The sequence below is a fragment of the Jaculus jaculus genome, chromosome 9, assembly GCF_020740685.1.
Source record: "Jaculus jaculus isolate mJacJac1 chromosome 9, mJacJac1.mat.Y.cur, whole genome shotgun sequence".
NCBI lineage: Eukaryota > Metazoa > Chordata > Mammalia > Rodentia > Dipodidae > Jaculus > Jaculus jaculus.
In genome coordinates, this window is record NC_059110.1 from 95292027 (window position 1) to 95312168 (window position 20142).

At 41.1% G+C, this 20142-nt stretch overlaps 1 protein-coding gene across 2 annotated transcripts in view; it reads right to left on the minus strand.

Moving 5' to 3' along the window:
* Window positions 1-20142, minus strand: part of Usp32 (ubiquitin specific peptidase 32) — a 203785-nt gene that overhangs the window by 42595 nt on the left and 141048 nt on the right. For both annotated transcript variants that reach the window (XM_045158505.1, XM_045158504.1), the window contains exons 20-26: window positions 18585-18723; window positions 17782-17887; window positions 16278-16451; window positions 8353-8527; window positions 6875-7026; window positions 4215-4326; window positions 358-569 (exon numbers count right to left, since the gene is read on the minus strand). In XM_045158505.1, coding sequence (XP_045014440.1) covers window positions 358-569; window positions 4215-4326; window positions 6875-7026; window positions 8353-8527; window positions 16278-16451; window positions 17782-17887; window positions 18585-18723 — 1070 coding nt within the window. The remainder of the gene's footprint in view (window positions 1-357; window positions 570-4214; window positions 4327-6874; window positions 7027-8352; window positions 8528-16277; window positions 16452-17781; window positions 17888-18584; window positions 18724-20142) is intronic.

Genomic DNA, 20142 nt, shown 5'->3' on the forward strand with positions numbered 1-20142 from the left:
TCAAAAGTAGTACTTGCAACCACTGGCTATTCAACTGGTTCTTTTTTGTTTGAAAAAGGATCTTGCTAGATAGCCCAGGTGCTGGAACTTGCTATGCGTTTCAGGCTGGCTTCCCGCTCATGATCCTCCTGTGCTACGATTACAGGCATGTTTCACCCACCAAGTGCTGTGCTGTCTCTTGACACTCAAGTGAGGAATGCCATTTCATACACTGGCCATCACATATGATATTAAATTTTGGCTCCAAACATTTGTATTAGCATACACAATATAATGAAGGTACTGTAATGACAAGAAATGACTGCATTTCACAAACAGGGACAAGACCAACAGGAAGTTGCCTGACATTTAACTAACCATTTTTCGGTGGACAGCAATGATGTAGCCTATAAAGGACTTTTCAGAAACAGATGGTGTATGACCATTCACCATTCCATTTGTGAAGTTCTTCTCAGTTCCACATGGTACAACAGTGTTTGGCATTCCATTGGGAATGAATATTGGTCGATGCAGGTCCCCATTGGTAGTCAGGGTGAATATTCCATTTGAAGATGGAGAAGAGGAGCAATCTACAAATCCAAAGGCATGTATAATATCATAAACTGTACTATCTTCACCTGTGTGCTTTTCTCAAGTATTCTGAGGATCTGGACCACTGATAGCACACTCCCTCTTAACACGAGGCAGGAGAAAAATCATAGACCAAGTAACAATTTTAGATTTACTGAAAGATTTTAAATTTAGAATTGACTTGCATAACTAACACTAGTGATTCAATGGCAAAAAAAGGGAATGTGGAGTTTGTTAAGTAGGATTTTTGCAGAAATTTATATGGCCATCATGTGACACACAAACAGCTCTACCACTTGTGTTCTCTTTTCTGTCCTCTAAATTTCCCATTCCTCTCAAATGCTCTATCAAATTTGGTCTCTAACCATATGTTGCTTTTGTTGTTGTTTTTCAAGGTAGGGTCTCACTCTAGCCCAGGCTGACCTGGAATTTACTATGTACTCTCTGGCTGGCCTTGAACTCACAGTGATCCTCCTACCTCTGCCTCCTGAATGCTGTGATCAAAGGCACGTGTCACCATGTCTGATGTTGCTTTTAAATAAAGATCAAGACACAGAGCTAAGGAAATGGCACAACAATTAAAGGCACTTACTTACAAAGCTTGCCAGTCTGGGTTTGATTCCAGTTCCCACAGGCCAGATGCACAAAGTGGTGCATGCATCTGGAGTCCGCCCATATTCTCCCTCCTCCTCTCCCTGCCCTCTCAAAAAAGATTTTAAAGCCAGGTATGGTGGTACACACCGTTAATCCTTGCACTCAGGAGGCAGAGGTAGGAGGATCGCTGTAAGTTCAAGGATACCCTGAGAGTACATAGTAAATTCCAAAAAAATTTCCAAAAAAGCCTGGGATAGAGCAAGACCCTACCTTGGAAAAAAAATTAGGATCTTAAATATTAAAAAAGAAATTAAGGCTGGGCATGGTGGAACATGCCTTTAATCCTAGACAGAGGTAGGAGGATCACTGTGAGTTCAAGGATAGCCTGAGACTAGAGTGAGATCTAGGTTGGCTAGAGCAAGACCCTACCTTGAAAAACAACAACAAACAACGAAACAACAACATAAAAAAAAAAAAAAAAAAAAAAAAGAAGGCTGGGTGGATGTGGTGGCATACACCTTTAATCCTAGCACTTGAGAGGCTAGGAAGAGGATTACCATGAGTTCCAGGCCAGCCTGATGCTACAGAATGAATTTCAACTCATTCTGGGCTAGAATGAGACTGCCTCAAGGGAAAATAAAAAGGAACCAAGGAAATTTTGACACATTTCAAATACTCATTAGCCTATGTAACTGAGGTATCCTGTAGTGAAGGACAAACATGATAGTTTTCATCACTGTAGGGTTCTACAAGACAGAAATATTCCAAATAGAGAGCAACATTAAATCATCTACCAATTACCTAACAGTACTATGGTGTTATTATGCCAAGAGAAACTTCATTTTCTAAGAAGTTGTTTATGTCAGGAGAATTAAACCTAATTATAAGCTGTATGAGGAAAAATACCTTGAGCATGGTAGTGTTACTTCTGTAATGCCAGCAGAGGCAGAAGGATAATGAGTTCAAGGATGGCCTGTATTACATAGTAGTAATCATAGCCAACCTGAGCTACACTGCATGGTGCTATCTCAAAAAACCAAGGGCCGTAGCTGGGTGTGGTAGCTCACATGGTTAATCCCAGCACTTGGGAGGCAGGAGCATCACCATGAGTTCAAGGCCACCCTGAGACTACGTAGTGAATTCCAGGTCAGCCTGGGCTAGAGTGAGACCTTACCTCAAAAAACCAAAAACCAAACAAACAAACAAAAACATCAAAAAACAAGGGCTGGCACTAGAGAGAGAGCACGACTGGTGAAGTGCTCGCCTCATAAGCATGAGGATCCCCAGTATCTGTGTAAGATCCTGGGGTGGGGAGGGCAGAAGGGAAGGCAGGGGTGGCATACACCTGTAATGTAATCCCAGGGCTGGGGAGGCAGACACAGGCAAATCCCTGGAACTCTCTGGCTAGCCAGTCTAGCCTAATTGATGAGCTTCATGACAATGACAGACTGTCTCAAAAAAGGTGGACATTGTACCTGAGAAATGACACCCAAGATTATACTCTTGTCTGTACATGCATGTGCAAACTAGTGTACATGTGCCCAAACACATGAACCCATACACATGCATGCACACCACGCACAAAACAAAAACCAAGGGCTGAGGACATAACGGTAGAGCACAACAAAAGACAAAGCCCAGTGTAAGCAGCCAGAAGGACTTACTGAGTGACCACTTTAAACCACATGCAGAATCAAGCAGTAGGGTAAACAAATTCCTATTCAGCTATATTCATTGTTTACATGTTTGGTAGTATGTTTCTTTTGTATCATTTGTTGCTATGTGGCCATTAAAAAAGAGAGAGAGAGAGAGAAGGTGGTGCACACCTTTAATCCTAGCACTGGGGAGGTAGAGGTAGGAGGATTGCTGTGAGTTTGAGGCCACCCTGAGACTACATAGTAAATTCCAGGTCAGCCTGGGCTAGAGGAGACCCAACCTCAAAAAAAGAAACAAGGCCCCGTGTGGTGGCACATGCCTTTGATCCCAGCACTCAGAAAGCAGAGATGGGAGAATGCCATGAGTTCAAGGTCACCCTAAGGGACTACATAGTGAATTCCAGGTCAGCCTGGGCTAGAGCGAGATCCTACCTTGAAAAACCAAAATCCAAAAAAAGAAAGAAAGAAAAAAAAAGTGAGCTGACCGTATGTGAACATAGTGGTGCATACCTTTAATCCCAGCACTTGGGAGGCAGAGGGAGGAGGATCCCTATGAGTGAGAGCCTACTTTGGAAAAAATAAAGGAACAAAAACAGGAGATGTAAATGCCAATGGCATTATACTACCTAATAACTACCAACTTAGCTCCCCCCCACTCTGAGGCAGGGTTCTACTCTAGCCCAGGCTGAGCACTGTGTAGCCCAGACTGGCCTCAAACTTATGGCGATCCTCCTACCTTGTCCCCCTGAATGCTAGCTTTTTTACCTGCAAGAGGGAGACTTTGAGTCAAATGATTATTAGAATTCTTCCAAAAATCTCAAGTTAAAAGAACAATTTCTTCTGGGCTCAAAAATTCCTATGTGTGTGAGGGTGGTCATACAAGGGCCACCGTGTGTGTGTGGAGGTCAGAGGACCCCCATCTGTTAGAGGCAGATCTCTCACTGCTGGTCACGGCTGTGCTTGCCAGGAGAGCTGCTCTGCACGTCTCCAGGAAATTCTGTCTCTGCCTTCCACCTCACTCAACATGGCTTCCGGCTTTTTTTACACAGAGGTAGAAACTTGGGTACTCAGGCTTGAGCAGCAAGTGCTTTATCTACCCAGCTGATTTCCCAGCCCTCAAACATTCTTGTGTTCTGGCCGGCATAATGGCGCATACCTTTAATCCCAGCACTTGCTTGGGAGGCAGACACAGGAGGATCGCCATGAGTTTCAGGCCATCCTGAGACTACATAGTGAGTTCCAGGTCAGCATGGGCAAGAATAAGACCCTACATTGAAAAAAACCAAAAAATTCTTGTGTTCTGATATTTCCAGCACAACACATATAAAAAGGTAACAACCCTTGCACTGATCCTTCAAGCTAAGATCATGACAAGGAGCTCCAACTTTATCTTACCTGTCTGAGTAGGACTAGAAGCTGAATCTGGAGATGCAGGAATGGGAACTTCAAATGCACATAAAAATCCACTCACTGAGAGTCGAACTTTCTGGTTGTCCTGAGGGAAATTCTACAGAAAAAAAAAAGAAAGCAAGATGAGAAGGAAAAGCTGGTTTTATATAAAATGGAAAAATTATCTGTTTGACATTATATTTAAGGAACATGTTTTAGAAGTTTCTATCAGTAAAATAGGCTTATGAATTTTTTTGTAAGTTTACTTACAAGGAGAAAGAGAGAGAGAGAGAGAGAGAGAGAGAAAATAGGCATTACAGGGCCTCTAGCTATTACAAACTCCAGATGCAGGTGCCACTTTGTATATCTGGCTTTACATGGGTACTGAGGAAGGGAATCAAACTTGGGTCTTTAGGCTTTGTAAGCAAGCACCTTAACCTCTGAGCCATTTTGCCAGCCCCAAATAATCTTTTTTTGACTAACTAAAAGATGAATGCTAGATAAAATAACTGAAAATTCACCTCCTTCCCAGAGGAAAAAAAAAACCCTTTGCACAGGAAGGAAGTATGCTGTGGATGACTGATTTAAGTTCTGTCTTTTTTTTCCCCAACTACCTTCTGAACCACAAACCCTCAGAGAGATCTCTTTACATTTAATATGAAAAAATGCTAATGAGGTAGGGCTTTGTTTAGAAGCCTAAAGATGGTAGGAACCTATCATCATAGCTACTTGAGAGACTGAGGTAGGAGGGAGGTGAGTTCAATTTTATTCCCTAATTTCTCAGCACTTTAAAAAATTATTTTTATTTATTTGTGTAAGACAGAAAGAGGGAGGGAGGGAGGGAGAGAGAAAGACAGAGGGAGGGAAAGAAATAGAATTGGCATGCCAAGGCCTCTAGCCATTGCAAACAAATTCCACATGCCTGTGCTACCTTGTGCATCCAGCTTACATGGGGCATGGGGAGTTGCTTTACAGGCAAGTGCCTTAACTGCTAAGCCATCTCTCCAGCCCCTCCCAGCACTTTTGAAAGGTAAAACATAGTCATCCTTCATTATTTTTTTTTTAAATTTTTTCAAGGCAATGTCTTACTCTAGCTAGCCTAGGCTGACCAGTCCCAGGCTGGCCTTGAACTTGCAGCAATCCTCCTATCTCAGCCTACCAAGTGCTGGGATTAAAGCACCCAGCTCCGTCTTTCAGTATCTTTAGAGCACTGGTTCTGGGACTCTCTGCAGACAGCAACATCTGTGGATGCCAGTCCTTTATAGAATATTATGTTTTGTATATAATCTATGCCAATCTTCCATCATACTTTATATTATCTCTACTTATAATACACAATACAATGAAAATGTCATATAAACCATTGCTAGATACTGTTTAGAGAATAATTACAAGGAAAATGTCTGTACATATTCAGTTTAGATGCTGGCCACACGTGCGTGCGTATTTATTTGCAAGGAAAGAAAGAGAGAAAGAGAAAGAATGAATGGGTGTACCAGGGCCTCTAGCCACTGCAAATCAACACCAGATACCCATGTTGCTTTGTGCATATGGTTTTATGGGAGTACTAGAGAATCAAACCTGGGTTGTTAGGCTTTGCAGGCAAGCACTTAACCACTGAGCCCTCTCTCTAGCCCCTGCGTTTTGAAAAAAATGTTTAATTTGTTTTAGAGAGAGAGAGAGAGAAAGGCAGGCAGAAAGACAGTGAGTATGAATACTCCAGGGCTCCCTGCATTGCAAACAAACTCCAAATACATGTGCCACTTTGTATATCTGACTTTACATGAGTACGATGTAACTGAACCTGGGCCATCAGGCTTTCAGGCTTTGCAAGTAAACACCTTTAACCTTTGACTCATCTCTTCAGTCCTAGATACAATATTTTAGTTTCTGAATGCTTTCAATCTGTGGTTGATTAAGACAGACTCATGCAAAAGCCTCCCATAGGGAAGGTGTGCTAGTCACATGTATAGAAAATTACCTAGAAAGAATTCTAATGACAGCTGCTAGAACAAACTTAGACTATTGTGACACAGTTAGATTATTTGTTCTTTCTTCCTTAAAAATGCCACCATCATTGTTGCTACTCTAAGTTTCTTAGCAAAAAAACTGGGGAGAGGAAGAGTGTTTCTCTCTTTGTTATGTTTCTCCCTTGGTCATTTAACATAATGAATAATCACTGAAAAAACTGTGACCTTTAGCTGGGTGTGGTGGCACAGGCCTTTAATCCCAGGACTAGGGAGGCAGAGGTGGTAGGATCACTGTGAGTTTGAGACTACACAGTGACTCCAGGTCAGCCTGGGCTAGAATGAGACCCTACCTCAAAAGAACCAAATAAGCAAACAAACAAACAGGAAGCTGTGATCTTTGGGGAGCTGGCGAGATGGCTCAGTGTTAAAGTGCTCACCTGCAAAGCCTAAGGACCTGGGTTTGGCTCTCCAGTACCCATGTATAGCCAGATGCACATAGTGGCACATGCATCTGGAATTCATTTGCAGTGGCTGGAGGCCCTGACGTACCGATTTTCTCTGTCTGCCTCGCTTCTCTCCATCTTTTGCTGCTTGCAAATAAGAAAAATAATAAAAACAATAAAGCAGAACAAACAAAAAAATCCTGTGATCTTTGAGGAACTGAATCAGTTTCCTAGAAAGAGCTGTTAAAATTACCTTTATGTTGGAACCATGTACTTCTGCAAGGAGGATCTGTTCTGATTTAAGTCCACAGAGGTCACTTAGCTGCTGTTTTAAACCTGTGTATTTTTCATCCATGTTCAGTCTCAGTCCATATCGTATAGGGGTAGTGCCATCTAATTTAATTACTAGTGAAGAGAAAAGATATTTTATTAGTAAAAAGAAGGATAAAGTAAAAGTCTTAAGACACTGAAAACAGATGTAGCTGACTTGCAAAACATAAACATTTCAGGCTGGGCATGATGGCACATGCCTTTAATCTCAGCACTTGGGAGGCAGAGATAGGAAGATCTCCATGAGTTCGAGACCATCCTGATACTGAGTGAATTCCAGGTCAGCATGAGCTAGAGTAAGACCTTACCTCAAAAAACCAAAAAAAAAAAAAAAAAAAAAAAGTAAATATTTCAACCTAGAATTTTATTTTATATATAAATGTTAAAACTATTTTTTTTTCCTTCAAGGCAGGGTCTCCCTCTAGCTCAGGCTGATAACCTGGAATTCACCGTATATTGTCAGTATGGCCTTGAACTCACAGTGATCCCCCTGAGTGCTGGGATTAAAAGCGTGTGCCATCACACCAGGCTTAAAATGGATTTTTTGATGTTCATCTGGTACAGAAGTGTGAATATCTTTAAAAGGTTTTCCAAGAGTTTCTGGCATGTTTGGAATTTTAAAAAAAAAGCATTAATGAGCACAAAAATGGGCCCATGTTACAAATCTTTCAGACCTGAAACCATGCCTGAATGCATAGCTAGGTTATAATAACACATTAACTTCATATCCTTATGTTTTTAAAAACTGGTTTGTCAGTCCTCGCTTTCTACCTTGTTTGAGACAATGTTTCTATTGTTGCTTTGCTGCAGCAAATGCAGGACCAGCTGGCCATAAGATTTGGGGTTCTCCTGACTCTGGTAGTTGTGCTAGGATTATAGATGGGTATGCTACTACTGTCTGACTTGACATGGATTCTGAGGATCCAAGCTCTGCTCATCAGGTTTGCACAGCAAGTGCTTTTTAACTACTACACCATCTTTCTTTCTAAGTCCAACCACTAATCTTTTAGAAGTCACTGTAAATAAATAACTTCAAGATGGTGTCACCCACCTTTAATCATCCTAGGCAAAGGTAGAGGAGAATCACTGTGAGCTTGAGGCCAGTCTTAGACTACAGTTAGTGGCAAAAAAAAAAAAAAAAAAAAAAAAAAAAAAAAAAGAAGAAGAAGAAGCAGCCAAAACCAGAAAACAACTTTAGGGCTAGAGAGATGGCTTAGCAGTTGCACATGCCCAGTAGGTGGTACAATTGTCTGGGGTTTGATTTTAGTAGCTAAGGCCCTGGTGTGCCAATTCTCTGTCTCTAAAAAAAATTAAAAAATAAAAATAAACTTTAATTATACATTGAGGCTGCCTGAGTAAGGTAAAAGAAAACTGAATCAGTTTTCCAGAACTGTGACCCACCTGTTATTTCTAAATGCATGTAACTGTCCATTGGTAGTGGTAAAGATAAAAAATTGAAGGGGTCAAATCGGACACTTATATGCCCACATGTCTTGCATTTGACTTGGGATCGCAGCTGCCCATGGAACAAGTCCACAACAATTGATCTATTTCTTCTCAGATGATTATCCCAGGCCTAGCAAGAAAAAAAAAGATCAGAAAATTTTATTTTCCAAAAATATTTTTTTCACAGATCTAAACATGTTGGTTAATTATACTCGATTCAAATGTGACCTCAATCTTCATTTAAAATATAAAAGCTTCATCTATAAACTTGTAATCCAGATATGTAATTTAAGACGTAATGCTACTCTGACCACTTGGGAACTTCCAGCTGTAGGTGAGTTTCCCCTCTACTGGGCCTGGGCTGGCTCCACCCAGGTCCAGCCAGAAGGGCCCCCAGCCCTTACTTTCCACATGGGTTCTTTATCCCCTCCAGCTCCCCAGGCAGGAGCATTTTTCCAGGTCCTCCATGTGGGATCTCTACCCATGCAGGTGCCTTTCGTTGGCTCTGTACTTCCCTAAGTAAATATAATATTTTAATAATTATCCTTCTCTGTCTTCTTATTACAAACGAACCTAGGGTTTGGGATTCAAGGACTTTTCTGGACCCTTAGCACCACGTTACAGTTGGCAACTCCAATGGGACAATCTTGAGAAGAAAACTTATGATTATTATATTATGGAAGAAAATGGGGAAGATTTTCTCCCATAATATAACAATTACATTTCCTGTATGACTTGGGATATTTCTACTGCTTCTTTCCACTTGTGGGGAAACGGAGTTGCTTTCTCCTCTTGTCAGTGGGTATAAGATTAATCAATTTGGTGCAGTTTCTCTTAAGTCTTATAACAAGGATGGCTAATTATTGGCTGAGATGAGATGACTAAAGGAACTGGGAAGTAACCTTTCAATGCTGGACATAGAATGCTTGTTAAAAATACTTTTTTTAAAAAAGCTGGGTATGGTGGTGCACACCTTTAATCCCAGCACTCAGGAGGCAGAGGTAGGAGGATTGTCATTGAGTCTGAGGCTAGCCTGAGACTACACAGTGAGTTCCAGGTCAGCCTGGGCTGGAGCAAGACCCCACTTTGAAAAAACAAAACAAAAAATAAATAAACGCCTTTTCTTGAGTGGATTTTAAATCAGAATGTTAAAATATGTAGATGAAGGTATATGTAGAAAGGATATAGCAGATCTAAAAAGACCAAATTTTGTCTTAAAATTCATTTCCTTTTATAAAGAACAAAAGGCTCTTTTTCAGGCTAAACACAGACACCAAGCCTAAAATTAATGATTTTTCAACAGTTTACAGACTCTTAAGGATGTTCTAAACTTTTTATATAGGGACACAGACTTAATCTAAATTCAGCTTATATTAGACACAGGTGATGTCCTGTCCTGGGTGCGTCAAAATGTAATTCACATTCTTTGGAGGTCTAACCAGGTTAGACACCTATCACCTTGTGTATTAAATTGGGTAAAATAAATTCCCTAGGTAAAAACAAATAAGCAATTTCAAAATAAGACAAGAAATGCCAGGATGCTTAGTTTTTTTGTCCTTTTGCTCTTGCTCACTGTTATAGGCCATTCAAAGTCATGGCAGTCTGGACTCTGGGAAAAGGCACGGCACCCCTTTATCTCAGACCCCGAGCAGGTAAGCCATGTGTCCTGCAGACCCTGTCCAGAGACAAAATGGCCAACTGTCTCTGGCAAGGTAACAAGAACGACAAACAGCATGTAACTTTGGTTCTCTTTATAGTTCCCTCATGTTCTTTTTTGGTGCATGTGGGGGGGGGGGACAGAGGGAGGAGATTGGCATTCCAGGGCCTCCAGCCAGTGTAATAGAACTCCAGATGCGTGTGCCACCTAGTGGGCATATGCTACCTTGTGTCTGGCTTATGTGGGACCTGGAGAGTTGAACATAAGTCCTTAGGCTTTACAGGCAAGTGCCTTAACTGCTAAGCCATCTCTCCAGCCCTATAGTTCCTTTCTTTTGAAGACCTGTCAGATGAAATTTCTCACTAGACAAAAAGGTCATATGGATAAACCAAGTCAAGGTATTTGATCAGGTTAGAAGCATCAGACTTACCTAAAATGTATAATAGGGTAGAAACAGATATGATAAAAAGGCATCAAAAGGCACCAAGTAAGTGGTCTCTCTCACCTAACTCTCTTTATTACCAACACAGATTAAGATCCTTACATTTAAGGTAACAAACCAGAGATTACCTTTAAAATGATATACTTTAGTCCCTAAACAATTCTGAAATATTCAAAAATGGGGGGACCCATATCCCAGGCTCCCACAGAGCAGGGAAAGCAGCCCCAGAAAAGCCTAACCCCAAAAGGGCATTTAGGCTGCTAAGACAGGAGTAAATGCGTGAGGTCTTCCCACTTGGGCCCATCTTGCCAGTGGCACTGCTCATATGCCGCGGTGTAAGACACACGCAGGGCTGGGGGAGCGCCGGGGGCACTCGGGCTTGTGGGCTGACCGGGTAGGATGGGCACGGGAATCCTGTCCTGGACCTTCCTTCCTCCCAGAGGCACCTAGACTTAATGGGACAATTAGAAGACATGCTAATGTAACTTCAGATACCTGTGAGGAGGAAATTCTTCTTAAAGATAAATTTTTTCCTCAGTCAGCACCTGATATTTGTAAAAAATTACAAAAATTGGTAGCTGAACCAGATAAGAGCTTACAAATGTTACTCCAGGTGGCAAATTCCATCTATTATAATCAGGAAGCCAAGAAAAAAAGGGGGGCCAGAAAGGGAGATAAAAGAAAAAGGATAGATGTCACCAGATCTTAACAGTAATAAAGGTTATTCAGGGAAGGGCTTCTCACTGAAACATTTAACTGGATAAAATCTAAAATGTTTACTTAAGTCCAAGGTTTTAACAGTAAAGAAACTGAGTCCAGCAGTTCACAACATCAATTTGTTGATGGTTTAAGGGATATAAAAACTGGCTTTGGGCTGGAGAGATGGCTTAGCGGTTAAGCGCTTGCCTGTGAAGCCTAAGGACCCCGGTTCAAGGCTCGGTTCCCCAGGTCCCACGTTAGCCAGATACACAAGGGGTGCACGTGTCTGGAGTTCGTTTGCAGTGGCTGGAAGCCCTGGCGCACCCATTCTCTCTCTCTCCCTCTATCTGTCTTTCTCTCTGAGTCTGACGCTCTCAAATAAATAAATAAATAAATTAAAAAAAAAAAAACTGGCTTTAAGAATCTTGGTAAATTAGCTTCCTCTACTTGTCAAGGTTTTAACTAGTGTAGAAAATAAGTCTTATGGTTAAGGATTTACTCATTAACAGCTCACCGAGGCTAATTTGTTATGGTTTAAGGGTTAGAAAAACTGGCTTTAAGGCTCTCAATAAAATAAATTAGGTTTCTCCATTTGCCCAAGTTTTAACTATTGAAGAAAGTGAGTCTTAAGATAAAGGTTCACATGTAAGTATTTAATTTGCAGAGATGAGGAACTCATACCTAAAGACATTATGACTTTAAAGATAGTTCCTGTTTTACTGATGCTAATTCTAGCAAGTCGTCACCAGGTTTAATCACTTAGGCTTAAGTGATCTAATTTTAGTCACTATAACCTTTATCCTCCTGTAGGTAAAATATGTTGGGATAGCTTGCTTAAGCTTTATCAATTTTAAGTGATGGGTAAGACAAAATTGTTTTACATTAATAAAAATACCTATTATAGGTAAGATTAATTACTATCCAAGATTAAGCTAAAAACACTGGTTGTCAAATGTTTTCTCTTTCAAAATAGATTTGTCAAGGGTTGTATTAGAGCTTAATTGTTTTGGCTCAACAATGACCAGATTCTGCTCTATTATATGTAAAGTAACTGTCTCATTTCTAAGTCCAGTACTTATAACAAAATTAACTCTTAAGACATATTCCCTACTTTAGGGTTTGGCCTCATGTTCAAACAATGGTCCTCATCTGAGAGAAATAATTTCAAGCTCTGTGGTTCTGTTTTCAACCTTCCCTGGGTAATTGGTACCCATACAGGAATCTGGACTAATCAAAGATGTTTTCAAACACAGGTACCAAGACTTTATACTGTCTTGTCTTTTTGCTGACAACTTCTAGGTTACATTAATTAATTTAGATGTTTATTATGTTCAAGACTGGTAATAGTTTCTGCCTATATTTATAGCTACTAGATATTTAAAGGATAAGATGTGCCTACTTTCTTTTTAAAAATTTTTGTTGTTGTTTTTGGAGGTAGAGTCTCACTCTAGGCCCAGGCTGACCTGGTATTCACTATGTAGTCTCAGGGTGGCCTCGAATTCACAGTGATTCTCCTACTCCTGCCTCCCAAGTGCCGGGATTAAGGCATACACCACCAAGCCCAGCTAGATGTGCCTACTTTCTGTGTTTCAGATAAGGCCTTTGCTGTCACAGGACAACTAAACTTAAAAAGGTTGGACCAAATGACTTTAAACTGTTGCGCCATTCTTTAACTAGATCTGCTTCAGTAATCACATATGCTCTATATGTACATACATCTAGGTTGATGTAACTTGTCTAAGTGTGTTAATCACCTATGTAGAAGCCAAAGCCAAATGGATTCACTGGAGTTAAAAAGGCCCTGCTCCCAGGTCATGGGACCACTGGAGATGATGCGACACTTTTACACTGGTTCTCTGGTAAGTCACCTGTTTTCCTGATCAGGGAGGATACGGAGATGCAGAAACAACAACAACAATCAGTGTATAATCTGCAACAGGAGAGTCACAACTAAAGACAAATCAGTCCTCCTGGCTTCCCAAAGAAGGGAGAACTACTTGGCCAGCATGGCCCTGACTCATCCTAACAAACAGCACCAGTACTGGAGAAGTGGTAGGGTTATTCCTGGGTCTCTAAAGTCTCCTTTGGAGAGCCATTAGTGACCTCCAAAATCACTTCTTTTTTTTTTTTTTTGAGGTAGTGTCTCGCTCTAGCCCAGGCTGACCTGGAATTCATGCTGTAGTCTTAGGGTGGCCTCAAACTCACAGTGATCCTCCTACCTCTGCCTCCCGAGTGCTGGGATTAAAGGCGTGCACCACCACACCTGGCTCTAAAATCAATTCTTGATTAAATTTTGGTTATATGCTTGGTCTTAAACACCCAGAGAGAAATTTATAAGCAAAGATAAAGGGATACCTCAAATATATGAACAGCTTATTATGTAACACAAGAACTTTCCAAGAGGGGAAAGTCATGAGCCCTAGGGGTGTAACACCTGCTGGTACCTGGCTAAATGCATATTATTATGCTCACCAAACTGCCCAGTAAATACTTTTCTTAATGTTCATACCCATATATTAATGCTACTCTCACTTTTGGTTGGAGAAGCTTCTCTTTTCAAGTGGCAGTGACCTCTAGGATCACTCAGAAGGTACCATAGTGGTGAGAAGTGACAGGAGTGCTCAGCACTGAAACACCTCTATCACACCTTCCAAGACTCAGGGTCCATTGTGGAAGAGGTGGTGGAAAGAATGTTAAGAGCCAAAGGACAGGTAGGACTCCTTAGAACGTGCTCCCTCCAGACACAAAATGGCCTGGATATCCAAGAGGGAAAACAAACAAGGCTTAAGACATGTTGTCCCCATCTCTAGTAGTTCTAATTCTATAATAAGGAAAAGCAGCCATAGATTCAAAATGGTTATTTTCAAACCTAAAATATAAATATGGATGACTCTGACCAAGGGTTGTTTAATTGAGAAGACTTCCTCATACTGGGAACAATGGTAAATCTTTTCTAACTTGTACCAGGACATCATTAAATAAGTCCTGAGGCCAAAAATACATTTGTACAACCCTTTATAGCACCAATGGCTCTATGGTACCAACCATTGGCCCTGGCTACCCCCAGGACAAATTAAAAAGGTATACTCTGGAAGGCTATTATACAAAATCATGTATATGCACCATTATCAAGGTTAAATGTTGTGTATATGCTCCTGATAACTCTGCAAATATCTCATCTGTTTTACAAGCCACACATAAACAGATTCAGGCCATGTTAGACACTCTTGTGCCATTCAATGAGCAGTTTTGGAAGAAAACCTCAGTCAGCTCATGCTCAGATGGTCTTGAGACAATCCAGCTCCTTCTGCCTGGGTTCCCTCAAATGCTCCCCAAGGCCTGGAAGTCCACAGGAAGAACAACCCTGAAGATGACCCGTTAGCTGTGTGCTTACTCCTTACTTTTATTTTTTCTCCCCAACATTTTATCTTCCTGCACTATAGCAATACATTTTTGGGGTCCTTTAGAATAGTTCTCCTCTTTGGGAAAGGCTCTTTAACTGCCATATTTCTATACCCCTGTTTAGCTGGAAATAGTTCGAGATCTGACCCCTAATAGAAGTTAAAAAGTGTCTTCTCATGAGAGGTGGGTACAGTTAGGATGGCTGGACCACTATAAGTAAAAAAGGGAGGAAAGTCTGCACTTGCTAGAAATCAAAGATGATCTGACTTCTCATCTCTTGCCTAATTTCCTAAACCTGTTTTCCCACAAACAACCTAGAACCCTCCTGGGAGAGAGGTCTTTCATCAGATGTAAACATTATGGTTGATCAAGTTCAGCCCCTGGAATTTGGTATGAGGGCTAGCCTATTCCTGAGGCAGGCCCTAGCCCTAACCAACCAGCTGTCCCTCTGGCTCACCTGAGCCAGAAGACAGACCACCTCTATAAAGTTATAAAATACCTTTGCAAGGGAAGGGCAGGTTTTCTGACTATTTGGGAACTTCCAGCTATGGATGAGTTTCTCCCTTGGCTGGGCTTGGACTGGCTTAGCCCAGGCCCAGGCCCAGGCCCAGGCCAAGCCCCAGCCAGAAGGACCCCTAGCCCTTACTCTCCGCATGAGTTCTGTATCCCTTGCAGCTCCCCACATGGCAGGAGCTCCTTGAGCTTTCTTTTCTCTTTTCTTTCCATGTTCCTCTCTTCCCAGGCCCTCCATGTGGGAGCCACATGGGTACCTTTCCCTGTCTCTATACTTCCCTCAATAAATATAATAATTTTAAAATGTAGGACTGGAGAGATGGCTTAGTGGTTGGTTAAATGCTTGCCTGTGAAGCCTAAGGACCTTCAGTTTGAGGCTTGGTTCCCCCAGGACCCATGTTAGCCAGATGGACAAGGGGGTGAATGCATCTGGAGTTCGTTTGCAGTGGCTGGAGGCCCTGGTGCGCCCATTCTCTCTTTCTCTGCCTGTTACTCTCAAATAAATAAATAAACAACAAAAAGTTTAAAAAAATGTTAATACCACATGTAACCAATTACTGAATAGAATGTACCTTTTTGGAGTATTTTACAAAATACTAAGTTTAGGGTCTAGATGTATAGCTGAGAGGTAGAGTGCTTGCTTAGCATACAAAATGCCCTGGGTTCTCTCCATACCACCCCTGAAAAATTAATAAAGAAATTCAGATGAAATTTCCTAGTTTTCATCTGGTTTTGCTGTGCTAACAGTTGTGAGTAGTAAGCATGCGTTGTTCACTAAAAAGCAGATAAAGCACTCATACTGGCCACTATAAAGGACTTTTTTTTTTTTTTTTTTTTAGTTGTTTGAGGTAGGGTCTCACTCTAGCCCAGGCTGCCCTGGAATTCACTCTGTATTCTCAGGGTAGCCTCAAACTCATGGTGATCCTCCTACCTCTGCCTCCTGAGTGATGGGATTAAAGGCATGTGCCACTACACCCAGCTAAGGACTTTAATTCTGTTGGGTAATTATTCCTACATCTTGTCCAATAAAGCTTGTAGTGTGAAAAAGCAATAGTTATTTCTACCGAAGTGCTTTTGTTTGTGCAGCAGCATCTAGCCGCGGAAAGTGGCTTGCGTTTAGGGGCACTGCGGCGCCCAGGCCGCGCAGGAAACGCACAGGTGACGCACCTCCGCAGCTACTTCCCGGTCGGGCCGGCCGTCACTGTCCTTCAGCTCCACATACGGCTTCTCGTGGACCCGGTTGAGATCTTCGTGAAGACCATCCAGGAGAAAAGCCAGAAGTTCTTGTGAGTCTTGCTGCTGGAAACCATTAAACCTGGGAGCATATTTTGCTATGGTCCACTACAAATAGGAATAAAAGCTGTTATTTCCTACTTCATAAATTTGGAATGGCTATGCTCCCCGAGCCAATCAGAGACACCGTAAGAAAACCAACAGCACAATATTCAGCCTGCCTCTATTTCAGCAAGTGTATTTTGGATACCCATTTAATTTTCCTAATCTTAATCTCAAATGGTAAAAATTTAGATTACTATCATATAATCAAACAGTTCTTTAGCTACATAGATATTTCAGATAGAAATGGTAACATGGCATTTGCTTTAACTCAAAGACTTTCTAGTCTAGATAAGTATTTTCTTCCAGTTACCTGTTCTGTCTTGCTGTATTATAATGTATTATTAGAGGCAAAATAGCATAGTATTTAACTATAAGACTTACAAACTTGTAAATTTGGGCAAATTAACCACTCTAAACCATAAAATGGGATTTAAAACATTGTATCTTATTATAGAATTGTTTATGCTGGACGTGGTGGCTCACACTTTTAATCCCAGTACTCAGGAGGCTAAAGTAGGAGGATTGCTATGAGTTTGAGACAAGCCTGGGCTAGAGTAAAACCTTGCCATAAAATAACAACAAAATTTATTTACAGAATTAAATGAGTGATACAATAAAAAGAACAGTTCCTTGCAAGTATTAAGCAATCAAATTTTAACCTATTGTTATTTATTATTTTTAATTTAAAAACCTATCTTATCTTTAAGGATAATAATTCTAATACTACTTACATTCACTACATGATATAAATCTAAGACTTATATAAGTCCATTACATTCTTTATTTTATTTTATTTTTTTTGGTTTTCCAAGGTAGGGTCTCACTCTAGCTCAGGCTGACCTGGAATTCACTATGTAGTCTCAGGGTGGCCTCGAACACACGGCGATCCTCCTACTTCTGCCTTCCCAGTGCTGGTATTAAAAGCATGTGCCACCACGCCCGGCTTCAATTACATTCTTTTATCTAGCTACTGTTTTATTGTACAGATAGAACAAATTATCTTGGTAATGATGAAAATATATTAAGAGATACAACTACCTTGCAGTTAGAATACTGCTAGCAGTAAAAGAGTACCAGAAAGGTTTATTCTTCATGTCAGTAGGATATCTGACAAATTCATAAAATAACAACATTCCAAATAGGGACTATGTCTTTTGTTCTTCCTGTTCATGACATATTAGTAAGTAGTCTTTTACACTGACTTGAACAAATAAAAATACCAGCTCTCAAGTTTACAACTAGTGAAGGATTCAAAAACACTGATGATCTGAATATAGAAAACATACAGTAAAATGAAAACTAAAGATTTTTCATATATTCTTAGCCTGCTTACCCGAAGCTTTAATGGGGCAACATTCTTCTGAGTTCCACTCCAAAGTTCCTGTACTAAATCACCATAACATTTAGCCATATGCCCTTTCATACCAATGGGATTTGTCCTAGAAGTTTGAGAGAAAAATCTGTTGGCAAAGAGTCTAATTTATAATCAGGTAGACATAGAAATGCCTATCACAGTGTAGTAAACCTATCAGTTATTGTTACCAGTAGTAGTACTACTAGCACTACTAGGAGAAGTAGCAGCAGCAACAAATCAAAATAGTATCCTAGGCTGGAGAGATAGCTCAGTAGTTAGGACACTTGTTTGCAAAGCCTGATGGCTCAGGAAGGATTCCCTAGTACCCATGTAAAGCCAGACACACAAAGTGGCACCATGCATTGGAAGTTTGTTTGCAGTGGCAGGGGGCCCTGGAGCACCCATTCCTCCTCTTTCTCATTCTCTCTCTGCTTGCAAGTAAACAAATAAATAGAGAAAGGAAAGGAAGGAGGGAGGAAGGGAGGAAGGAGAAAAAAAGGAAGGAAGAGAGGGAGGGGGGAAGGTAGGAGGGAAGAAGGGAAGGAGGGAGTGAGGGAGAAAGGGAAAGAGGGAGTGAGAGAGAGAGAAGGAGGAAGGGAAGGGAAGGAAGGGAAGGAAAGAAAGAGAAGGAGAGAAGGAAGGATCCCTTGGCTCTTATTTCGTACTAAATAAAGCAATAAGGTAAGATTTTTCTCCCCTTTGTCAAGGAAAAAGATTGAAGTGACACTGGATTCAGATCAAAGCCATAGAAGGTTAAGTTACTAGTGGCTCAAAAAGATTACCTGTTGAGCTCATAAAGATGCCTCCCTGAGATGAAATACTGTGTCAGTGGCTGTGTGTTACTAACACATTGGATGCTTGAATTCATGAAGCATGTGTTTCCCAGGTTACTCAGACCTGTGGCTCCTTTTTCGGTGGGAACTAGAATAAACAACATGAGACATGAACTACTATGGTAATATGCTATAGAACCTGTATTCAATACAGTGATTCTTTTCCTTTTCTTTGTGGCAGTGCCTTATCAGATAGCCCAGAGTGGTCTCAAAATAGGAACCTAGATGCCTCAGTCTTCAGTGTGCAGGCACTATAGGCATGTATCACCATACACTGGCTTCTCAACACAATGACTTTGTAAGCTTTTCATGGAGTGTATTTGGCAGCATGATTTTTTTTTTTTTTTTTTTTTTTTTTGAGGTAGAGTCTCATTCTAGCTCAGGCTGACCTGGAATTCACTATGTAGTCTCAGGGTGGCCTTGAATTCATGGCAATCCTTCTACCTCTGCCTCCCAAGTGCTAGGATTAAAGGTGTGAGTCACCATTCCCAGCAAGCATGATGATCTTTATTCACCTGTAATCTAGAAGTGGAATGTACTTTTTTTTTTTCATTTGCCAAATGCTTTTAATCATTGCTTCATGTTTAAAGGCTCTGAGGGGGTTGCCAAAGCAGGTAGTATGATCTGCATTTTAAGGGGTGGGTAAAGTGGTCACAGAAGGATTAAGAAGCAGTCCAAGGGCTGGAGAGATGGCTTAGCAGTTAAGGCACTTGCCTGAGAAGCTTAAGGACCCAGGTTCAATTCTCCAGATGCACAAAGTGGTACATGCATCTGGAGTTCATTTGCAGTGGCAGGAGGCCCTGGCATGCCCATTCTCTCTCTCTCTCTATCTGCTTCTTTCTATCCCTTTTTTTCTCAAATTTTTTAAATTATTTTTTTATTAACAACTTCCATGATTATAAACAATATCCCATGATAATGCCCTCCCTCCCCCACTTTCCCTTTTGAAACTCCATTCTCCATCATATCCCTTCCCCCTCTCAATAAGTCTCTTTTATTTTGATGTCATGATCTTTTCCTCCTATGATGATGATTTTGTGTAGGTAGTGTCAGGCACTGTGAGGTCATGGATATCCAGGCCATTTTGTGTCTGGAGGAGCACATTCTTTCTGCCACCTCTTCTGCAATGGACCCTGAGCCTTAGAAGGTATGATAGAGATGTTGCAGTGCTCTGTTACTTCTTCCCAGCACCATGAAGTGGAAGGTACTGTTTTTAAATGTTATGCTTGTTGGTATCTCTCATACTGGCAGTGGTGGCACATGCCTCTAATCCCAGCACTTGGGAAGTGGGGGAAGGAGGACCTTGTCTCAAACAAACAAACAACAAAACATAATTCAGTGCTCCAAGTAGGTCTTAAAAAAAATACCACAGCTGGGCATCCATGCCTTTAGTCCCAGCACTTGGGAGGCAGAGGTAGGAGGATTGATGTGAGCTCGAGGCCAGCATGAGACCACATAGTAAATTCCAGGTCAGCCTGAGCTAGAGTGAGACCCTACCTCAAAAAGC